The following is a 22,536-nucleotide window of genomic DNA, read 5'->3' on the forward strand; positions in this document are numbered from 1 at the left end:
TACATGTGACTCCAGACCCACAGCAATGTGGTTGACTCATAACTGTCTTCTGGGCAATTAGGGATGGGCAATAAATGCTGGCCTAGCCAACAACACCCTCATCCCATGAATGAATAAAATGAACTTCTGACCAACTTCTTCTGAACACACTAATTCTGGAAATTCTAAGCTTGCCACAAGAGCCAAAAATCAAATTAAAATCCAAAAGAACTGCAGATGCTGTAAATCAGGAACAGAAACGGAAGTTGCTGGAAAAGGTGGGAATGGTCTGTGGCAAAGTCACTGGACCCGAAATGTTAACTCTGATTTTTTCCTTCACAGATGCTGCCAGACTTGCTGAGCTTTTCCAAAAATCAAGTTGCCCCTTGCCAGTGGTACACAATCATTTTGGCATCTGCTTTCAGGCTTCTAAAGCCACATGGCATTGTCGTGGCAAATTCCTGCCCATAATTGATATCACCAGCATTAATAGTTCACTAGAGTTTCCCTACTTGTCATTCATCTTGAGGGCTTTCTTTTTTTAACATCTACGAATCGGAGCTTTGGACATTCTGCTGGTCTCTTGATGTGGGCTACCTCTCCATGCAGTTTACCTTTAAAGATATAGCCATTCTCCATATTGTGCGGATGCAGTAAGAACATTACATTTACTTTGGGGGAAGGTGGGGAATCAACAGGGAGGTGATGGCCTAGTGGTATTATCACTGGACTATTAATCCAGAGACCCAGATAGTGTCCTGGGGACCTGAATTCAAATCCTGCCACAGCAATTGGTGGAATTTGGATTCAATAAAATATCTGGAATTAAGAATCTAATGATGACTGTGAGGAAAAACTCATCTGGTTCACTAATGTCCTTTAGGGAAGGAAAGTGCCATCCTTACCTGGTATGGCCTACATGTTACTCCAGACCCAGAGCAATGTGGTTGACTTTTAACTGCCCTCTGGGCAATTAGGGATGGGCAATAAATACTGCCTAACCAGTGGCACACTCATCCCGTAAATGAATAAAAAAAAACCAAGGTTAACTTCTCGAGGCAGTGGTTCAATCGATAAGGAAACGTCTGTCCTATGTCTTATGGACTTGGGGAAAGAACCTCGGTCTAACGTCACATCTGAAAGACAGCATCTTCAACAGCACTCCTCAGTATTGTAATAAAAATGGCAGCTTAGATTTGGTGTTCAAGTTCCTGGAGTAGGTTTCAAATCCATAAGCGGCTCAGAACCAAAGCTAACACTTCCCATCTTTTATATCTTTAAGAAATAAATATTTGCCTTGATTATAGCACATTTCACGACCACTGGGCACTCTAAAGCAAGTTCGTGACTAATAAATTAATTTTTAAAACATTGTTGCAATTGCTTTGCAGATAGCCATATAGATTGCTGCATCAAACAGCAAGATTCCACGAGATTGCGGAAACTGGAAATCTGGAGTCAAAACACAAATTGCTGAAAATACTCAGCAGGTCAGACAGTGTTTGCGGAGATTAAAATTGAGTTGACATTTTCAGATACATGCTCTTTCAATAAAGTGGGGTTGTCTCTCCAAAGCTACAGGCTTGTTGAAATAACAGATTAGTTATCTTTATTGATGAAATCAGTTGAGGAATAAAGCCAGTCAAGATGTATTCTTAGACGATGAACACCTGGAGCAAAAGTAATTAACCATCTTGATGAAAAGTTATCATCCTGAAATGTCACGTCTTTCTCAGTTGACATTTGATGCCTGAACTGATAAATCTCATTCAAACATCTTAACTTTTTTTTCAGCACCACTTAATCAAATCGACAACCAGGGGGTGATTTCCTTGGTCAACACTTATCCCTCAGCCAACCTCACAAAAACAGAAAATCTGGCCATCAGAGATAGTAGGAACTGCAGATGCTGGAGAATCCAAGACAACAAGGTGCAGGGCTGGATGAACACAGCAGGCCAAGCAGCATCGTAGGAGCAGAGAGGCTATCTGGCCATCCATCACTTGGCTGCTGGTAGGAACTTGCTGTGTTCCACATTTTCTGGCATGCAGATTTACTTTGCTTAATTTGACAATACAGTGAAGACAAGAATTATTTACTTGACAAGAAAAACCTTTTGATTGAATGGATTGGAAAAGGTGATTGAATAATGTTCTGATGCAAAGAATGAGCTGGGAGATGTGAACTGACACAACATAGTTAAGTGTCAACATGTGTTAGATGGATATGAATATTCACAAAGACCTGCACCATGTGAAAGGAAGGCAGAGATTAGGACCTCAGAGGCATTGCTCTTTTCTGACTGATTCAGTAAAGGAGGAAGCGTGTTGGCGATGCTGGCAATAAAAGGCGCTGAATAATTATAACGTTGAAATATCATGAATTGATCTAAAATTTGTGATTTTAATTTAGGGAAAAGAAAACTCTGGATGCAGTTGAAGAAAGAACTCATTTTAACAGGGGTGAGTTGAAATTGTAAGCCTGGAAATTTATTTTTGTGAGGAAAGCTATCATTTGAAGTTGGTTGCCATTGGAAATAGTTGTGAATTTTTTTTTAAATCTTTTAGCTAAACTCGGGGGTTGCCTTTTTTTTGTAAGAAATTATTTCGAGGAGGTCCATTTGCCTGGAGATTCCTGTCTTCAGTTTCGGTTTCTCCCTCTTTTGATCCGCTTCACGTGGTCCCCGGGACTCGCTTACATCCCAGCCGTGGGAACGTGTCGGAAGGTCGGGGAGAGATCTACCCAAGGCCGAGGCTCTAATGTGTGCAGCAGGCCTCGGCTGTGAAAATTGTTTGTGTGCGCGCGCGTTGGAGGGAGAAAAGCCGAATTGAAACCAGTCCCAAAGTTCTCGTTCATATAAAATAGTTGGGAGTGATGTTTTATTAGTATCCGTGACAAAAAGTTGTTCCCTTCATTTCAACTGATCCCAAATAATGTTCTTTCAGAGTCTCAATTGTTTTTGTCCTTATTTAAGATGGTGACTTGCCTTTTTGCCTTCACTTTTAAATTCTATCTGGTTTATATGGGTTTGTGATCGAGGCCTTGGCAGCGACAATCGCAACCTACTAAAGAATAAAAGGAAACTTATTGTGTGTCACTACATGGTGGTTCTTGGTCTACACCTAATCTGAGCTGAACAAGTGCTGGTGGCCAGAGAATATGTGAAACCAAAATACTGCGGATGCTGGAAATGCAAGAAAAACTCAAGAGTCCTGTCCATCTCGACGTGTTGACTCTCTCCACAGATACTGCCAGCTCCTGAGTTTCTCCAACATTTTCCCTACTTGTTCCACAAGATATATTCCTGCGAACAATGATTTTTTTTTTATTTTGGACTAATTTTACAGGTCTCCTTTATTTTCATGGGGTTGGAGATGCAAGCCCACTTAATTCAGTGACCTCAAGAACAAATTGTCTTGATATAGTGTGAGGGGAGACAGTGGCATCGTGATACTGCTACTGGAGTAACCCAGAAGTCCAGATTCATGCTCTGCTGACACAGATCTAAATCTCATCCTCCTACCATGTCAGCTGATGAAACTTGAATTCTGTTATGAGAGGAATTGACATAAACGTGAAGAGGTTATGCTTCAGTTCTATGGGTCATAGGTGAGAACACATCTTAAGAACCAAAGAGGTCTACAGGAGAGAAAAAGATCCTTTGGTTCACTAGGTCTACACTGGTGAAGAACACGTACTTAACTATTTTAATCTCATTTTCCTGCATTTGGTCCACAGCCTTGTACACTTTGAACTAGTATTTAGACATGCTGTTGCAATGCCAATGTTAGGAGAGTTTCTGCTTCTACCAACCTTACAGACAGTGAGTTCTTGATTCCCATCACCAATTTAAGAGTAAAGAAAAAAATTCATATCCCCTCTAAATCTCCTCCCACTTAACTTACATCTATGGACCCTGGTCATTGATGCCTCCACCAAGGGGAAAAATGCCTTTCTATCTACCTTATCTATCCCCTCCTACTTTTATATATCTCAAACATGATACTCCCTTAGTCTTCTGTGCTCCAAGGAAAACAACCCAGTACCTCCAATCTCCGATCTTTCTGACACACCACTTGTCACAGACCTTCAGTCCAAATAAGAACCCTCTAGTATCACCATCCTGTGTCCTACTGTCAAGCCAATTTTGTATCCTATTGGGTAGCTCTCCCTGGATCCCATGTGATGTAACCTTACTAATCAGATGACTGTGCAGAATCTTATCGAAAGCCTTGCTACTGTCCTGGCTTTATCCGTCTTCTTAGTCACCTCTTCAAAAAACTCAAATCAAGTTTGCGAGACACGATTTCCCATGCACAAAGCCATGTTGGTCATTGCCTTTCCAAATGCATGTAAATCCTGTCTTTCAGAGTCCCCTCCAACAGCTTATCCACTACTGACATCAGACTCACTGGTCTATAGTTCCCTGGGTTTTCTTTATTGCCTTTCTTAAATAAAGGCATAACATTAACCACAATCTCTTCCTAGCTTCCCACAGTGTTCTGAGATTCATCTGATCAAATCCTGGGCATTTATCTGCAATTATACATTTTAAAACCTCCAGCCTGACCTCTTCTCTAATATGGACTCTTTTCAAGACATCACGATTCATTTCCCCAAGTTTTCTAACTTCCATGTCTTTCACCACAGTAAATACTGTGATATATTTGTTTGATTTTTTTAAATTACTTTTTCCTGTAGTTTTACACATAGACAACCTCGTTGATCTTTAAGGGGCTCTATTTTCTCCCTAGTTACTCTCTTGCTCTTAATGTACTTCCAGAATCTCTTAGGATTCTCCCTAACCTAATTTGCCAAAGATATCTCATGTCCCTTTTTGACTTCTTGATTTCCAAATTAAGTGTACTCCTGCTGCCCTTATACACCTCTAGGGATTCACTTGATTCCCAGCTGTCTGTACCTGATATATTCTTGACCAAAGCTTCAATATCCCTTGTCGTCCAGAATTCCTTACACCTACCAGCTTTGCCCTTGGATCCCATGGTTCCTACCTTCGATATCAGTCCCCCATGTGGTACATTATCAAATGCTTTGCTGAAGTCTAAGTAGACCATGTCAAATGCATTGGCCTCATCAACAGGTCCAGTCACCTCTTCGAAGAATTCAATCAAATTGGTCAGGCATGACTTCCCCTTGACAAAACCTGCTCTTTATTTAGTCAGAAGTCATGCAACACCAGGTTATAGTCCAGTGGATTTATTTGAAATCACAAGGCTTTGGAGCACAGCCCCTTCGTCAGGTGCAGTGAGAGAGAAGAGCACACTGACACAGGGTTTATACGCAGAGAGATCAAGGGCTGAGAGAACAAAAGATCATACAGTTGGTGTGAGTGGAGTGTCAGATAATAATTCGCTGCAGGTGATCAAGTGTGTTAGATGGTGAGTAAAGTTCAACAGCTGAATAACCAGCGCAGGGATGACCTATAATCCGATTAAATGAGACAGAGAGCTAATTACAAAAAATCCAAATAAGGTGGTGCTGGAGACAAACTAAATGACTCAAATAACATGATAGGTATAAGAATCACATGCTGAGAGTCTAACCAAAGTAATAAGTAATTCAAAACTATACAAAGGTAGAGAGATCATAACAATTTTTCAAGGTGATGGTGTCAAAACAGGACAGTAAGTAAGATTTTACAGACACAGAGCAGTGTGGTGGGGTCACATGTAGCGCGATATGAACCCAAGATCAAGGTTTAGGCTCTTCTCATGGGTTCAGAACTTGCCTATTAGTCACTGCTTGGCGACGCTGCATTGTTGTGTGTCTCAAAGTCCACCTTAGAGGGCGCTTACATGAAGATCGGAGGCTAAATGCCCTTGACCGCTGAAGTGTTCCCCCACTGGGAGGAAACATTCCTGTCTGGTGATTGTTGTCCATTCATCTGTTGTTAGAGCATCTGCATGGTCTCACCAACATACTATGCCTTGCCTGCAGTGTAGGAGAGAGACAGCATTGGCTGAGTCACATGAGTATCTGCTGTGTACATGGTGGGTGGTGTTCCCACGTGTGATGGTAGTACCCATGTCGAAGATCTGGCATTTCTTGCAGAGGTTGCCGTGACCGGGTTGTGTGGTGTTGTGGTCGATGTTGTCCTCAAGGCTGGGTAGTTTGCTGCGAACAATGGTCCGTTTTAGGTTTGGCAGTTGTTTGAAGATGAGAAGTTGAGGTGTAGGGAATATCTTGGCGAGGTGCTCATCGTCATTGATGATGTGTTGAAGGCTGTGAAGAACATGGCATAGTCTCTCTGTTCCGGGGAAGTACTGGATGATGAAAGGCTCTATTGGTCGTATCCTGTCATCCCTGGAGAGGTTTGTTGTGGTTTTTCACTGTGGCATGTCGGAACTGGCTATCAATGAGTTGAGCATAATATCCTGCTCTTATGAAGCCGTCCTTCAAAACCTTTTAGGTGTCTAAAATGTAGTCCATGGGAAGTCTGATGGTGGGATGAAATTTGTTGATATTGCTATGTAGTTATTTCAGTGATTCCTTGTCATGAGTCTAATGGAATAAAATGTTGTCAGTGTATCTGGTGTATAGCGTTGGTTGGAGATCTATGCAGCAAAGAAGTCTTGCTCAAACTTGTGCATGAAAATGTTGATATATTGGGGTGCAAATTTGGTCCCCATGACTGTTCCGTATGTCTGGGTGAAGAATTGGTTGTCGAAGGTGAAGACGTTGTCGTTGAGGATGAAGCGGATGTGTTTTAGGATGGCGTCAGGAAACTGGCAATTATTGGTGCTGAGGCTGTTGCAGAAATGCCGTCATAGTGGGGGATACTGGTGCCAGGAGTGGAGAAACTACGCCATGTTCTTTGCAGTTGTCAACATGTGATCGATAACGATGAGCATCTCACCAAAGTCTTCCCTACGCCTCCATTTCTCACCTTCAAACGACCGCCAAACCTTAAACAGACTATTGTTCGCAGCAAACTACCCAGCCTTCAGGACAACATTGACCACAACACCACACAACCCTGTCATGGCAGCCTCTGCAAGAAATGCCAGATCTTTGACATAGATACTACCATCACATGTGGGAACACCACCCACTACGTACACTTCTGAAGAAGGGTCTAGGCCCGAAACGGCAGCCTTCCTGCTCCTCTGATACTGCTTGGCCTGCTGTGTTCATCCAGCTCTACACCTTGTTATCCCGTGATCTCTATCTTAATTAGTTTGTACAGTTTTGAATTACTTATTACTTTGAATAGACCCTCAGCATGTGACTCATACCTGTCATGTTATTCCAGTCATTTAGTTTGTCTCCAGCACCACCTTTATTTTGAATTTTTTGTAATTATCTCTCTTGTCTCACTTAATTGGATTATAGGTCATCCCTTCGCTTGTTATTCAACTTTTGACACTTTACTCACCATCTAACACACTTCGTCACCTGCAGAGACTTGTTATCTGAGACTCCACTCACACCAGTTGTATGATCTTTTATTCTGTCAGCCCTTGATCTCTCTGCCTATAAAATCTGTGTCCACGTGCTCTTCTCTCTCACTGCACCTGACGAAGGAGCTGTGCTACAAAAGCTTGTGATTTCAAATAAACCTGTTGGACTATAACCTGGTGTCATATGACTTCTGACTTTGTCCACCACAGTCCAACATCAGCACCTCCTCATCATGTCCTTATTTAAAGAGGGATACAAAAGTGTTGGAGACAATTCGGAGGAGGGTTACTAGATTGATACTTGGAATGAATGGGTTGCCTTATGATGAAAGATTGATTGATTGGCAGGACTTGTCTTCACTGGAGTTCAGAAGAGTGAGTTTGATTGAAGTTTACAAGATCCTGAATAGTTTTGACAAGGCAGGTGTGGAAGTAGATAACAAGGTGTCGAGCTGGATGAACACAGCAGGCCAAGCAGCATCAGAGGAACAGGAACGCTGACGTTTCGGGTCTGGACCTTTCTTCAGAAATGATTTCTGAGACGTCAGCTTTCCTGCTCCTCTGATGCTGCCTGGCCTGCTGCATTCATCCAACTCTACACCTTGTTATCTCAGGCTCCAGCATCGGCAGTTCCTACTATCTCTGGGTGTGGAAGTGATGTTTTTCCCCGACTATGGCTGAGCCCAACACTAGAGGGAACTGTTTTAAAATTAGGGGTTGTTCCCCTTGGACAGAGATGAGGAGAATCTTTTTTTCTGAGGATTGTGTGAATTTGGAACTAGGTGGGGTCTCATGATCAGGAGGCGAGATGTTTTCTGTCTTTTTTTGGTTCATCATCCAAAAATATTTTGGGGAATTCTGTCAGTAGAATAAGATCTGTCGCGGTTTATCATAATGGGGTAGGCTTGAAGTTCTGGGTTGCATCTTGCTGATCAGCTCTAGCATGTCTCCCGTGTTATGTTCACATGCTGCAGTGACAGTGAAGCATCATCTCCAGGCTGTGAGCCTAGACAAAATGCATAGAAACATTAGGGTGCCCCATTCATCTTCCCGGGTTGAATTTAAAGGTATGCAGAGCATTATGTTTGGCACTGGTTTGGTTGCAGGAATTGCTGGAAAGGTGACATTTAGGTACTGTCCACCTTTAGGCTTGACTCTGGATTATTTTGTCCCCATTTACTCCTTTAGCCTTTCTCTCTGTCTCTCCCTCCCTGTCTGTCTCTCCCTCTCCCTCTCTCTCTCTCTCCCCCCACCTCCCCCCACCTCGGTAACCATAAAGTGGAGGAGCTATTTGTCTGTAGCTGTGTGTTTGCTGCAGGATTATCAGCATATGTCCATGTGAAGGTGAGCCTACAGAGTGCATGTCTGGGGGCCAAACCTCCCCAGTTCCTGAGAAACTTTAGCCTGTAGCTGTAAGAGGCCTGGTTTCCATGTATTACCACAAGGAGGTGCAAGTGAGGACATGCCAACAGGGAGACCATGGAGAGGCTACATACTCAGTTTGTAAATGTCACCTTGCTGCTAGTGGTGTGCACGGAAAACGAGAAGCAAACTCATGTACAAAAGCAGATGGCAGTTCTGAGGAAGGGTCACTGGATCTGAAACATTAATTTCTCTCCACAGATGCTGCCAGACCTCCTGAGCTTTATCAGCAATTTCTGTTTTTGTTTCTGATTTCTTGCATCTGCAGTTCTTTCAGATTTTATTTACTCTGTTTCAGGAGTTCTGTATGAAGTGAAATTACAGAACAGTCTCCATCTAGTGATTCTTGTTGTGTATAGACCAGTTTCATTTTCCTGACTTCCTGATGACTTACAGTTTGGAGTAAGGTAAACAAATTTGCCCTGCCCTCTCTGTTCAACTTGGAACTCTTGCCTCTCTGTCATAGTCCAGAAACAGAAAGTGCTTACGCAGCACTACATAAACAATGTAGAACCATTTGACGCAACTGCTCCACACAGACCTCTCCATAACTTACCTTTTGAATAAAGAGATCGCTCCTGACTTCCTTACTGGATTAATTAACAACGAGGTTTTATTTTAAATGCCCAGTTCTGAAGAAGGCTCACTTGACCCGAAGCATTAGCTCTGCTTTCTCTCAACAAATGCTGTCGGACCTGCTGAGTTTCTCCCAGCAATTTCTGTTTGTGTTTCAAACATCCAGCATCTGCAGTTCTTTGTTTTATTAATATGTCCCCATTGCTTTGGATTCACCCATGTGCAGAGACGTCATCTCTATATTTATCCTGTGGAGTCTCATCATAATTTTAAAGGCCTCCATTAGGTACCCCCTATTTTTCTTGAGGAAGAGAGGCAACTTGTTTTAACAATATTTTGTAAGCCTCCCATTTGTTCACCTGACTTCCTCACTATGTTAGGTAGCCTATCCCCCCCCCCGTCCCCAATTACATCACATTTTGATTTGATTTGTTATTAAGTACTTGGGTACAGTGAAAAATTTTGTTTTGCGCGCAGTACAGTCAGATCATACTATACAGAGTGCATTAGGGTAATAGAACAGAGTGAGGAATACAGCCTTGGGAAGAACAGTTGCCATACTAAGCTGTGATGCATCCAAATAAAATGCTTTCTATAGTGTATCTATAGAGATTGTTAAGAGTCTTTACGGACATGGGTGCAAGGAAGATGTGCTTGAATGTTCCAGCATCTTCAGTAATGTAGAGAGGTGAGGGAAGCTGGGTTTTTTTTTATCTTTATAACAGAGGGAATTTGATCAATGTCTTCAGAATTTTGAGAAGTTTTAGTTGAGGACAGAAGATGAAACCATTTCCAATGATAGATGGGTCTGTAAGCGGATTTATGGTTATTGGCAAATGGGGTCTTCTTCAATAGCAAGTTGTTGTGATCTGGGATGCACTGCCTGGAAACATGAAGGAAAGGAGATTTTGAGAAGTAAATTGCAGGATAAAAGAACAGGAGAATGGGGCTAATTAGATAGTTCTCGCAAAGAACTGACATACAATGGGTCAAGTGGCCTGATCCCATAATTTGTGATTCCAATTCAGTAACTCTCCCTATAAGAAATGTCAGATGCGTTGTGCTATCCCTGTTAACAAGCTAAATAGTTTCTGTTCAGTAATTTTCCTGATGCTTTCTGTACCTTTAAAAGGGTCATGTCACCTTCATGATTGGAGGAGATGTTTGAGGCAAACAGACAAGAAAAAACTGTTTCAGACATTTCTGCTAATACAATCATACTTGGTATTCTCCATCATAAATTTATATGTGAACCTGCTAGATGATCCTCATGACCAGACAGCATGAGCAGAAATGTGAAAAAAAACAGTATTGTCATGAATAGCAACTTGATCAGTACATTGATGGATCAGTATATAAGGTCGTGACTAGGGTATTGTGGCACAGGAGTAATGTCCCTACCTCGGGCACAGGAGGCCCAGGGTCCAGTCCCACCACTGAACAGGTTGACTGGAAACAGCTATGATGTTGGGGGTTTGAATCCCACTGTAGATTAAAGACAATCTGCCTGAAGACATGGCCTATGTTCATTTCACCTTGCCTTACTATCTTGCGCTTTTCTCTTCAGTTGCTTGTGAGAGACTCCTGTTTTCATCTTCAACGAACAATGTGACTAGGGAGAAGAATATGAAATGCTTTCCTATTGCCTTCTTCATATATTTAACTGAGCCAGGAGTTTCCCCTTCCCAAAGAGGCCCCAGCTGTAAGCATCCAATGTCCCCGGAGATTCTATCTCTTCTGTCATCCCCACCAGCAATTTGCTTGTTCCATCTGCTGCTTCAGAGACCCAGGCGCAATAATCTAGGCCGATACTGCCAATGCAGTACTGAGAGAGTACTGCACAATCAGAGGTAGAGTCTTTTAGATGGGACTTTAAACTGAGGTGCATCTGCCTTCCTCGGTGGGTGTAAAAGATCCCATAGCACTGTTTTGGAGAAAAGCAACCCTCATATTAAAGGGTTCAACCCTCTTATTTAAAGGGTTTCGGCTCAAATTGTAAGCTACCGCTCCGACAGATGAAATATTGCTTGCCAGAGTGCTGGCCGCTGTTTTTGTTGGTGATGGCGAACTGTGAGCCATCTGCCTGTACTCTTGTCGTACAGAGGAGTAGCATTTCCTCCTGTCAGCAGGATCATCATGGCGCAAAAGTGCGGAATTCTCTCCTGTATGGTGCTGTTGGAGGATCTTCACCACGTAGACTGAAGTGATTCACCAGCGCTGTGTGGAGGGCAGTTAGGGAAGGGCAGTAAATGCCAGCCTTCTCAATGACACCAACATTCCTGCGAATGGATTAATAAATAAAAACCACCTACTCATAGAACCTGCTGTGCACAGAATTGCTCAGTCACGTTCCCATACATCAGTAATCACTGCCATCATAGCTAGTTGATGTGAGGCACTTCGTGATGTCTTAACCTGTGTGACTGGGTTCAAAATATAAATGTGGGTCTTTTATTTATGTCATGATCCTTCTGTAACAGTGGTTCTTTCTCTCTCCAGGCGGTGACTGATACTACTATCTGCAGCTGTTAATATGTCAAGTACCTCTCCCGGAAGGCAGAAACGCAAGGAGGAAATTCAGAAAGGCCTGCATTTTATTCAGTAAGTCAGCCAAACACCACCTCTTGCCTATAAGAGTAAAGCGCTCCATTGAAGTTATCTTAGCATTGTCTTTATCATCCAACAATGTTCAACTGGTTAGTACCTAGCAAAGGGTTCCAGATTCAATTCTTGCAATGAGTTAATTCATTTCATTTGAGGAAGTCTGTGATTGCAGAACTGCTAGGTGCTGTGGAAGGAAAAGGAGTCAGTCAATGTGATCACGATCTAGTGAATCCCTCCTGGAGAGTAAATGCATTGAGATCAGGTGAAAATGTGACTTTATCCCCTTGTGATCCCTCTGCTGCATATTCTGTTGACAGTCAGTGTCTCAGTCATTAGTGAGAACAGAAGGGAGAATTTGTCAAACATCTGAATTGCTCCCACCTTGCCCACTGTGAAAAATTTGACCCTAGCTGAAATATGGATTGCTCGGGAGGCCAGCTGCCCTCATCCATGTGGCTTTTCTTCTGGAGTGATTTGAGATGATGGGTGATGGCAGATTATTTACATAGTAACTGGAATGGGGGAGTGTCCACTTGAGCCTGAGTCTGATTGTCTCCTCTGGAACATTGACACATATGTCACTTCCGTCATTTCTTACTAGATTGATTGATTTTTTTTTAAAAAGAATATTGTTATCATCTGTTTGTCTACCTCCAAGGTGTCAAGTCAAATTGCACCTCCTTTGGGCAATGATTAGCTAACTTGCCAGAAGCTAAGGACGAACCCAGTGATCCTTGTGTCTGCATGTAGCAGTATCACACCACAGTGTAGAGAACCCCTGAACAGCCTGTAATATCCAATCGGACAACCGTATCTTTGGATCCAACCACAACATTTTTTCCCTTTGCTTATTTTTATAGGGACATAAATTCAGGTGTTTTCATTGTCTTCCCTGCATTATTCTTTTCTTGGCCCCCTGAAATAATTGCACAGAGGCTGGTATCCCGTCACTAAGTCACCCTTTTATTTTATTTACATGTGCACCGGCCCTGTCCAGTCCGCTCAAAGCCAATCCCTGGACTGAGGAGACCTTCTGAATCTGCTGTTTATATCTGTCAGCAAGGGCTCCCTGATTTTGGTCTAGGTTAATAACCCCAGTGAGGGAACTCATAGTCAATGAGAACCACCTGGCCCTCTACACCCACTACACCACCACCAACCCCTCTGCCTTTAACACTGCTGCTAGGATGAAGAAGACAGCTGACCAATACTCGAAGGCCAGTAGCTACTGACTTTACTAACTGTAGAATCACATAGCTCTAAGGGAGAATTTTGACCCTTGGTGCCTCTTTAACCCTTGCTGAAATATGGACTGCAGGGGAAGCCAGCAATCCTCCTCCAGGTAGCTTTTCTTCTGAAATGATAGAGATGGTGGGTGATGCAGATTATTTGTATAGCAACTGGGATGGGCTCCTCATTGCATTTCTAAATCTTTTCTTTTTAAGAATACACTTTGAAAATCATACGAAATAGGAGCAGGACTGGACCATTCAGTCTCTCAAATCTGCTCCACCATTTGATGAAATCCTAGCTGATTTCATTATGGCCTGAACTGCACTTTTCTGCCTATCTCCTTTTACCCTTCACTCCCTTGTTGATCAAAAAGCTGACCAAATCAGAGTATATCCAGAGACAGTAGGAACTGCAGATGCTGGAGAATCCACTTCTCTTTTGTAAATTGCTATTCAGTCTGTTTCCACCATCTTTTCAGCAGTGCATTTCACATCATCACAACCTGTATAGTATTAATTTCACCTCAACACCTACCCTGCCACCCCCAAATGAAATTTCTCTGCTTCTCAACCCTCTGCCAGTAGAAACAGTTTCCTACTTTTGACATAATATTATCAGGGGTTTTGATAATTAGTCATTATCTGTTAGGGGCTTTCTCTGTTAGAAAGAGAGAGAGAGAAATGATAATGTAGTTCTGCTTCAAGCATGGTGCAAGATGAGGAGGCAACTTTCCATGAACTACAATAATGGCCCCAGAAATTTCCCTCGAATATTTTTTACTTTAAGAACAACAGTCTGTTTTTCTAGTCTGTCCATATTGCTGAATTCTATTATTCCTGGTACTATTTTGATAAATCTTCTTTGCTTCTTCTCCAGGACCATGTCAACCTTTGTAAGGAAGTAGGCATGACAGGAAATCTAACCTACAAATATTTCCATTTTAATTATATTTCCAAGAAGCTTATTGAAGGTTATGATCAAATCTGCTAGCAGTGATTTATAGAAGTTATTGTAATATTCTTGCTTTTAGACTTCAGCCCTATAGAAGCTAGTATGCCTCTACAAAGCTGGCAGGTTACTTGTACTATATAAGCTTTCCTTATTATAGGCAAGGTCCTGGGAGAACAACCATCATGTCTTCCTTTTGATATCTGGGTCAGAATCTTCTGTTTTGTGAGTTTTTGGTGAGCTCTGAGGCAGCAAAGGCCTTGGTGGTTCCGTACTCAAAACTCTCCACCTTCCTGACTCTACTGCAATTAGGTTCTGCGTGAAAAGGTGAATGGTTGGTTTTTTTTTTTCCCTCCCCACCCTGCCCCAGATTTGAGGCCCTTAAGTGGTTAATTAAGGGTCAGTTAAGGCATGGGGGTTCCTTGATCGAAGCCATCAATGCCTGATCAAGGGACTGGACTCGCTTGGTGGCTGGGTGGGTGGGTAGGGATGCTGCCTATTGGGAGCAATGTCTCAGCCCTTTGCCCCGATTCCCATCTTGCTTTCCTTGAAACAGGGAATCGAAGAAATCCAGCCCCCTCCACCAACACAGCTTTGTCCTCAGTCCACTGTGATCCTGGGACTAGGGAGTTGCTGTTCATTCAGCCACCACAGCCGACACCACCTCCACCCCCCCAACCCCACCCCCAGCACTGCTGAGTGTGAAAGTTGCCGGTTTCCGATTGACCTTCCTTGGAAGATGGGTCTCTCATCAGCTGGCTTCTGGGGCCACCACCGCCTCAATGAGATTGCACCATGTGATTCAGCAACTTAACCGTGAGGATGTGCTGCAATGTGGTGTACGCCTGGCTGTTTGAAAGTGCACACCGACCGAACAAACTCACCATGTTTTCATTGCTGAAGCAGTACATCTTCAAACGGTGTAGATTTACAGTCTCAGTTCTGTGCATCTGCATTGTTACTGAGCCATCCAACTGCCTGGTGATACTTTAGAGTGGAAACGCAGATGGGAAGAGCATGCATCTGAAATTGATTGTATTTGTTGAATGTAAAAGCATTTTTTGAATATCAAATTGGCAGCTTGTGCCTGAATGTAACCAGTGTGTGAAGTTGGAAATTTGCTAAGTGAGGGAATTTTAAGGCTTAATTGCTTTCTAAAATGCATTTAATGTTTCACTTTAATTTATCAAAATATTTTTACAAAAAGAGCTGTAAAAATAAGCCCAGGGGCTACAAAGACCGAGGTTAAAAGTGCATCTTATGCATTTTAGCTTCCACTTTTCTGGGAAACTGTCTGAGGCTCCTCCAATTCTGGCCTCCTCTCTGGTGCCTCGGTCCTAAGCACTGGAATTCTCTCTATTAATCTCTCTATCTGTCTACTTCTCTTTGTTTCTTTTAAGATGTGCTTTTAAAAGCTACCTTTTCAACCCCCAATTTTTGTACATCTACCATAATGTCTCCTGATGTGATGTAGGCACCTTGGCCATTTTACAGTGTGATTTCTAAATGCAAACGTTCTTCTCTTAGACGCTGTTGATAAGAAATCTCACTAATAGTTTTTCATATTTTCTGCTTCCCACCAGGTCTCCCTTGCCTTATCCAGGAAGTCAAGATGAATATGAGGTACAAGTAATTGCTGCTTTCTTGTTTTTTTTTTTAACTTTAATTTATTATTTCTTTCACCTCCAAGTCGGGGGAAACCACAGCACTTTTCCCACTGGGAAAAGCAGATAAACTACCTTTCTCAGCTGCTGTTTCCTAAATGAATGGGATGGTGTTACTGACAGCTTGCCAGCTGCGGGGATGACATGCTGGCTCAGCAGTTAGCACTGCTCCCTCACAGTGCCAGGGGCCCAGGTTTGATTCTAGCCTTGGGCGACTGTCTGTTTGGAATTTGCACATTCTGCGTGGATTTCTTCTGGTGCTCGGTTTCCTCCCACAGTCCAAAGATGTGCGGGTTAGGTGGATTGGCCATGCTAAATTGCCTCCTAGTGTCCAGAGACGTGGAGGTTAGGTGGATTAGCCATTAGTGATGCAGGATTACAGGGGATAGGGTAAGGGATTGGGTCTGGATGCGATGCTGTTTGAAGGGCCAGTGTAGACCCGATGGGCCAAATGGCCTGCTTCCACTCCATAGGGAATCTGTGATAAGGATGTAAGAAATTAATAAATATTAATAATTTTATATTCTGAGTCAGGGGTTGATGATAACGAGGTGCAACAGTACTGAACTAACCAAATGTGAAAATTTTGAATGAGATTATTGCGAGATTGTAGAACTATAGGAGAGTGGTGTGTACTTTCACTCCAACAATCTATGGAAGGGTTACCTTCTAATCTACAATTTTCTTTTTGTCCATGTGTCAAGACTTTTCTGCACCAGCTGGTTAAAAACCTGCTGGAGGAAGGGAACGGGCTGTACAGAGAAAGTGATTATAAACTAGCCCTGGCCCAGTATGTAGAAGCCTTGAACGTAGCGCAGTACGCAGAATCAGATGAGGTGGTAATCTCGCAGCGTCTGCTTGAGAAGCTGTACGTTAATCGAGCTGCCTGCTACTTTAGTATGGTGAGTACTTACAAAATTTTTAAAAATGTATTGGTAACTTCAGGGTAAAAATATGCACTTGTGGCTGATATGATGATCTAGCCAGTACTTAACTCTCGACCAGTATCAATAAAGGCACGTTATCTGGTTGCCGTTTTTGGAATCATACTGTGCACAAAAACGTTTCCCCACATTACAGCAGTGACTAATGACATTTTGCAAGTGCTTCACTGTCTGTGAAATACTCCAAAAATTGCGAACAGTCTGTCTTGGCTGTGTATATTAATTTGCACAGTGATGGATTTGTTAGAAATTTGTTCCATTTTCCATTTTGCTGAGTGATGTATTGATATCAATGGTGAATGAAATATGCTGAAGAGGTTCAATTTTGTAATGCACCATTGTTCAGTAGCCTCTGTTTATACTCCAAGTGGAACCCTGCACGTGGACCAGGGATCCACAGCTGTTGCAGATTCATAACCTCTTATTCTGGCTTGGGCCTGTGTGAATGATGGAGACTGGTAAGGGCATGGGCAGTTTTAATGAACCAACATTAGTTACAGCCACCTGCTGATCATTATGGGCAGGTCTCAATGGTTAAGTATGACCTAGGCTAGTGTCTGTAGAATCCCAAACCCAGAAAATCTCAGCATCTTCAGAAACTAGGGAAGAATTGAAATGAAAAAGTGATCTGTATCCTTCTAGGGCAGACAGTAGTGGAGAAATAAGAATTTGTATAGTGTTGGTGCTGACGTTTTGCTCTTATTGCAGGGTATGTACGAGAAAGCTTTGGAAGACTGTGAGAGCACACTAAAGCTCAATGAAACTAACTATCGGGCACTTTATCGGAAAACACAAGCTCTCAATGCGTTAGGAAGGCATAAAGAAGCTTACGAATGCATTGCCAAGTGCTCCTTTGCTGTTCCACAGGTGAGTAGATCCTTAGTGCAATATTGATGCTTCTGCCTGACATGAAATGTTTAAATCGATTTGGGGGAGGCAGCAGTCCTTTCCATTTCCAAAAATCATAATGTCTTCGAACCCATCTGTCAGGTTAAAACTTGCACAGGAGTTAAAGCAGGTTTTAGATCCCTCTGGCTAACTGCCAAGGTGAGTAAATTGGAACCATCGAAGTCTACGACTGTACCTCAGATTTGGGGACGTTTTTGGAGTGGTCCAGATGCCAGGTACTTGTCCATCAGAAATTTCAACTTCCAGAACAATTTCCACGGAATCAGCTGTAGCGGGACTTTTTTTTTGTGCAGCTCTCATTTATATTTTGACAACAACAGTCTTCCATTTGATTTTCAAGCTTCGATTCCTGAGTCCAAATCATTTATTCAGATCTTGAACAGCAGTGCTTCTAGCAACTAATCCCAATAGAAAATTATTTCCAACCTCCCACTACTATAAGTGAATGCCTTTAATTCCAACTGCCCTCTGTTTTGTAGTCAGTTCACTACTCATTTTGCTCCTCATCCCCTGATTCTGATCTGAATGATGAGCTAATTATTTGGGTACATTTTTTGATTGTCTGCAGAAAATCTTTATCGTTCATTATCCTTGTCAACTTTCTCTGTTCATTCTTCAGAGAATTCAGTAAGCTTGGTCAGGCATAACCTCCTCTTCCTTAGTTATTATAGTTTTACACTACTGATGTTTTCCAATACTTCTACAGTGAACATTCTGATGTGTCTCTTCCCGTTGAAATTAAGCTTACTCATCTGTAGTTCCCTGCGTGTGTTGTGTATCACTTTATGGATATGGGAAAGAATGTAGCAGGGAATTATGATGTATCTTTTGAGAGTAAAGGGGCTAGAAAAGATGTGGTATCCTCTAGCACCCTGCGTGGATAACCTGCTCCAATGCCACCGACATCGAGGTTTGGAAACCAGCAGCTGAGAGTGTCTGATAGTGTGTTTTCATTGTTCAATGTGGGAACCTGTGGCTTCATCTTAACATTGACCTGGAATTTCAGAGTGTGCAGACTTGCTCAAATGAAATGGATCTCTGTGGCATTATAATCTTGATGAAGTTGTCTCATTGCAAATCCCACATTCCCGTGTAGTTGAGTAATAAAAAAACAAAGTTTTAAAGCAATGTGGTCAGGTGATGATTGAACTAAATTTGCAGCTAAAACGAAATCTCTTGTTCTATTGGGCCATCCATACATAAGTGAGCATCGGTCCATATCTCTAGGGTTAGAACAAGAACACCTAACATGAAATTAAATTCTGCCCTTAAGTTATCTTCAAAGTGTGAATTTTTTTTTTTATTTTTTATTTTTTAAAAACTATATCTTCCTTATTTGAAATAATTTATCTACATGAACACAGTACTGCCCCTTGTTTATTTTATAAACCTCGGTCACCTGTCTGTGCTACTTTGTGATGTATATACTCAGCTCTTTAAGCCTGCCTAGTTAGCTGACAGTTTTTAAAGTAGGAATCAGTGTGCGTTCCTTGTCGGCACCTAATGCAAAGCCTCAATATCCAGATGAGGGCACCAAAGCTGAGTGGACTATAGTAAGTGAAACCTAATCTGGATTTTGTGCAGGACAAACGTTTGTGGGCAGCACTGTCGTTCACTGGTTCGCATTGCTGCCTGACCGTGCCAGGGACCCGGGTTTGATTCCAGCCTCAGGTGACTGTCTGTATAGAGTTTGCACATTCTCCCGTGTCTGTGTGGGTTTCCTCCGGGTGCATCAGTTTCCTCCTACAGTCCAAAGATGTACAGGTTAGATGGATTGGCCATGCTAAATTGTTCTCAGTGTCCAGGGATGTGCAGGCTAGGTGAGTTCCATGGGAAATGCAGGGTTACAGGTAGGGTATGGGGTGGACTTGGGTGGGACGCTCTTCAGAGAGTCGGTGTGGACTTGATGGGCCGAATGGCCTGCTTCCTAACTGTAGGGATTCTATGATTCTTCTATGACAAATAGTATCCTTTGTTTTGTAGTGAATTGTCCTGTAGACTAACCTTGTTTTCTTTTGGTATTGCTTGTGAGCCTTTAGAAACAGATGCACTATACATGACCAATTTTATATTTTCTTTCACTAGTGGTCCAATTCTGTCCCCTGTAAAGTGCATGTAAACTTAACTTTTACACCAGCTCCTGTGTACAACTGAATTAAACATCTTGTACTGGATATGGACCCATATTTGTTGAGATCTCTTGGAATATTTGAGCAACCTCTGCATTTCCAATATTTGCATGTAGTTTGGGATTTTCTACAAACTGGCAATTGCTCTCCACCACCTACATGTAGATCATTATTGGATAAAGAGCAAAGACCCCAACCCCAATCCAATTAAGATAGAACTTTTAATGGGAATCTGAGCAGATGCAAATCTAGTAACCATTTGATGTAGGCTTTCGGGCAAATTTTGCACCATTGCAGTGGACAGAATGTTGTGACATGTGAGGCTGTCTTGAAGAATAGTTTCTTGTGATGTACTTTTTCTAATTATTCAGGATTCTTCTGGGTTGCCCTCAAACATTAACTTGGTATCTTCCTCAAAATATTTAGCTAGATGTGGCCTTCTTTCTGGAATCCATGTTTGAGGATGCCTTGCTACTTTTTTTATATATTCTTTCATGGGGTATGACAGGGCCAGCATTTATTGCATTGAGTTTCAATTCCACCAGCTGGCAAAATGTGATTTGAATCTATACCCACAGAGGATTACGCTGAGTATCTGGAATGCTCGTCTAATGACATTACCACTATATCATTATAGAGCATCTCTTAAGGTATGTTCAAATGGCTTTTGTATTACTGAAGTCAAACTGGTGGGTCTACAGTTAGGTAGCTCTATTATATCATTCTGTCTGACTCTAACCAGCTTTTAATTATCAAGGCACAAGGATACATTCTGTGCCATTTCTTGTGAGGATCCATTTGTCATTGTCAGAAATTGAAGGTCATGGGCCCAAGTCTTTTGTCCCCATCTGTCTTCTGCTGACACCCTGTGGAACAATTCGACTGATACAGATCACACTGTAGAATTGTTATAAATTCTGAACAAAGACATAGGAGCTGAAGTAGGCCATTCAGGCCTGTTCTGTCATACAGTCAGGTCATGGACTAAATAAAAGTACAAGATCTTTTCTTTTTTTTTTATGCCTGATCAGTAATTTGGCTTGTTTTCCTCCTTTGGCTCCATTATCTATTGATGGCCTTGCTCAAATCAGTTTGCTTGGCACAACCCAGGGTTTGAACTTGAGACCATGCAGGTCTGCATGACCCATGTAACTCGCTGACCCATCGAGGGTTGCATTCAGATTGTGTGGTTTCCAAAATGTCAGAAATCTTAATAGATGCTTGCAAGCATAAAGCATATCCTATTATCTGTTTAGGATGAAAATGTCGTGAAATTGACACAAGAACTGGCACAGAAACTGGGGCTAAGGATCCGTAAAGCATATATCAGAGCTCAGGTGAGTGTTATTGACCTGCTGTGTTGTTTTTATTCATTCGTGTGAAGTGGCATCGCTGGCCTGGCCATCACATATTGACCATCCTTAGTTGCCTTTGAGAAACTGCCTGCTTGAATCACTGTAGTCCTGGGATGCAGATAAACCCACAAATTTTGTTACAAAGGAAGTTCCAAGATTTTGACCAGCGACAGTGAAGGAGCGGTGATGTAGGTAATTCAGGTGTGTAGCTTGGAGGGGATCATATGAGAGGTGGTGTTTCCTGGCATGTGGCACTACCCTTCTAGGTGGTAGAGTTTGGAAAGTGCTGTCAAAGGAACTTTGGCGAGTTCCATTTTTCTAGGCTAATATTGACTTCCCTATTGGGGTTCACAGGTGTTATGATAACGATTCCCAAGGGGTTTGCGAAGTTAGATGTTGACAGAATGTTATTCCTCAATGGGAAACTGTTATTGGTCAATATCCCAAGAAATGGGAAGTTACTTTCTGACCCGTCTAGACAGTCAAACCTTGGCCAGGAATTTCCGTCCCACTGATCCTGCTAATTCAGCATGGCATCTGTCATTTGTTCAAGATGCTCTCTGGCCCAGCAAGAAACAGGCCCAATTCTGACTTGAAGAAATGCTGCAAATTATGTCTGCTTTTCGACATCCTGTTCCACAAGTCCATTTAGGAAAGAGCTATTTCTTGATGCCTAACCTAAATTTGGCCTAATGCAAATTAACATTGTGGCCCCTTCTCCAAAGCCCAAGTTTATTGGTTCATTTAAAAATTCAAGGAAAGATTGTTTAGACTGCGAGTATTTTTGAAATGGGGAGGCTGACGGAATATTTTGATTGAATGTGTAAAATTAATGTAGACATAGTGGATAGGAAGGATCTTTACCACTTGCAAATAGAGACCAATAAACAGGAAATAAATTTAAGATAACTGGTAGATAAATTGGAGTGGAGTCGAGGTGAGTTTTGATTTTTGGAGATTGCAGTCCAAGAGTTGGAAATTGGCATTAGTTTGGATAACTGTAAACAAAATACTGTGGATGTTGGATGTCTGAAATCAAAACCAAAGTGCAGGAGAAACTCAGCAGGTTTGGCAGCATCAGTGGAGAGAGAAACAGAGTTACTTTGTAAGTTCAGTGACTCTTCTTTGGAACTGAAGAGGATCATTCTTTTTTCAGCATGACTAGAAAGCCTAGCCATTGATGTTGGAATAGACAGAGGGCAGGTTACAGAGGAGGCCAGTGTCAGAACGTTGGATAATACAAGAGTGGACATCAGAAGAAGAAGATTTTGCTAAACCTTTGATAAATGAGTTGCTAAGTCCCAGATAAAGTACTGTATTCAGCATAAGGCCACGACACTGAAGAAAAATGT

At 42.2% G+C, this 22,536-nt stretch overlaps 1 protein-coding gene across 2 annotated transcripts in view; it reads left to right on the forward strand.

Annotated features, from left to right (window-relative positions):
• The first annotated feature begins 1,900 nt into the window (after positions 1 to 1,900).
• Positions 1,901 to 22,536, forward strand: part of zc3h7bb (zinc finger CCCH-type containing 7Bb) — an 81,251-nt gene continuing 60,615 nt past the window's right edge. Inside the window, exons 1-7 of one of the 2 annotated variants that reach the window (XM_048617435.1) lie at positions 1,901 to 1,992; positions 2,392 to 2,441; positions 11,898 to 11,999; positions 15,767 to 15,806; positions 16,552 to 16,749; positions 17,500 to 17,658; positions 21,086 to 21,166. In XM_048617435.1, coding sequence (XP_048473392.1) covers positions 11,932 to 11,999; positions 15,767 to 15,806; positions 16,552 to 16,749; positions 17,500 to 17,658; positions 21,086 to 21,166 — 546 coding nt within the window. In that variant the 5' untranslated portion in view covers positions 1,901 to 1,992; positions 2,392 to 2,441; positions 11,898 to 11,931. Of the gene's footprint in view, positions 1,993 to 2,250; positions 2,442 to 11,897; positions 12,000 to 15,766; positions 15,807 to 16,551; positions 16,750 to 17,499; positions 17,659 to 21,085; positions 21,167 to 22,536 lie in introns of those variants that run through there. The other variant, XM_048617434.1, reaches the window with a different exon arrangement.

The sequence above is a fragment of the Rhincodon typus genome, chromosome 37 (assembly GCF_021869965.1).
Source record: "Rhincodon typus isolate 14 chromosome 37, sRhiTyp1.1, whole genome shotgun sequence".
Lineage (NCBI taxonomy): Eukaryota > Metazoa > Chordata > Chondrichthyes > Orectolobiformes > Rhincodontidae > Rhincodon > Rhincodon typus.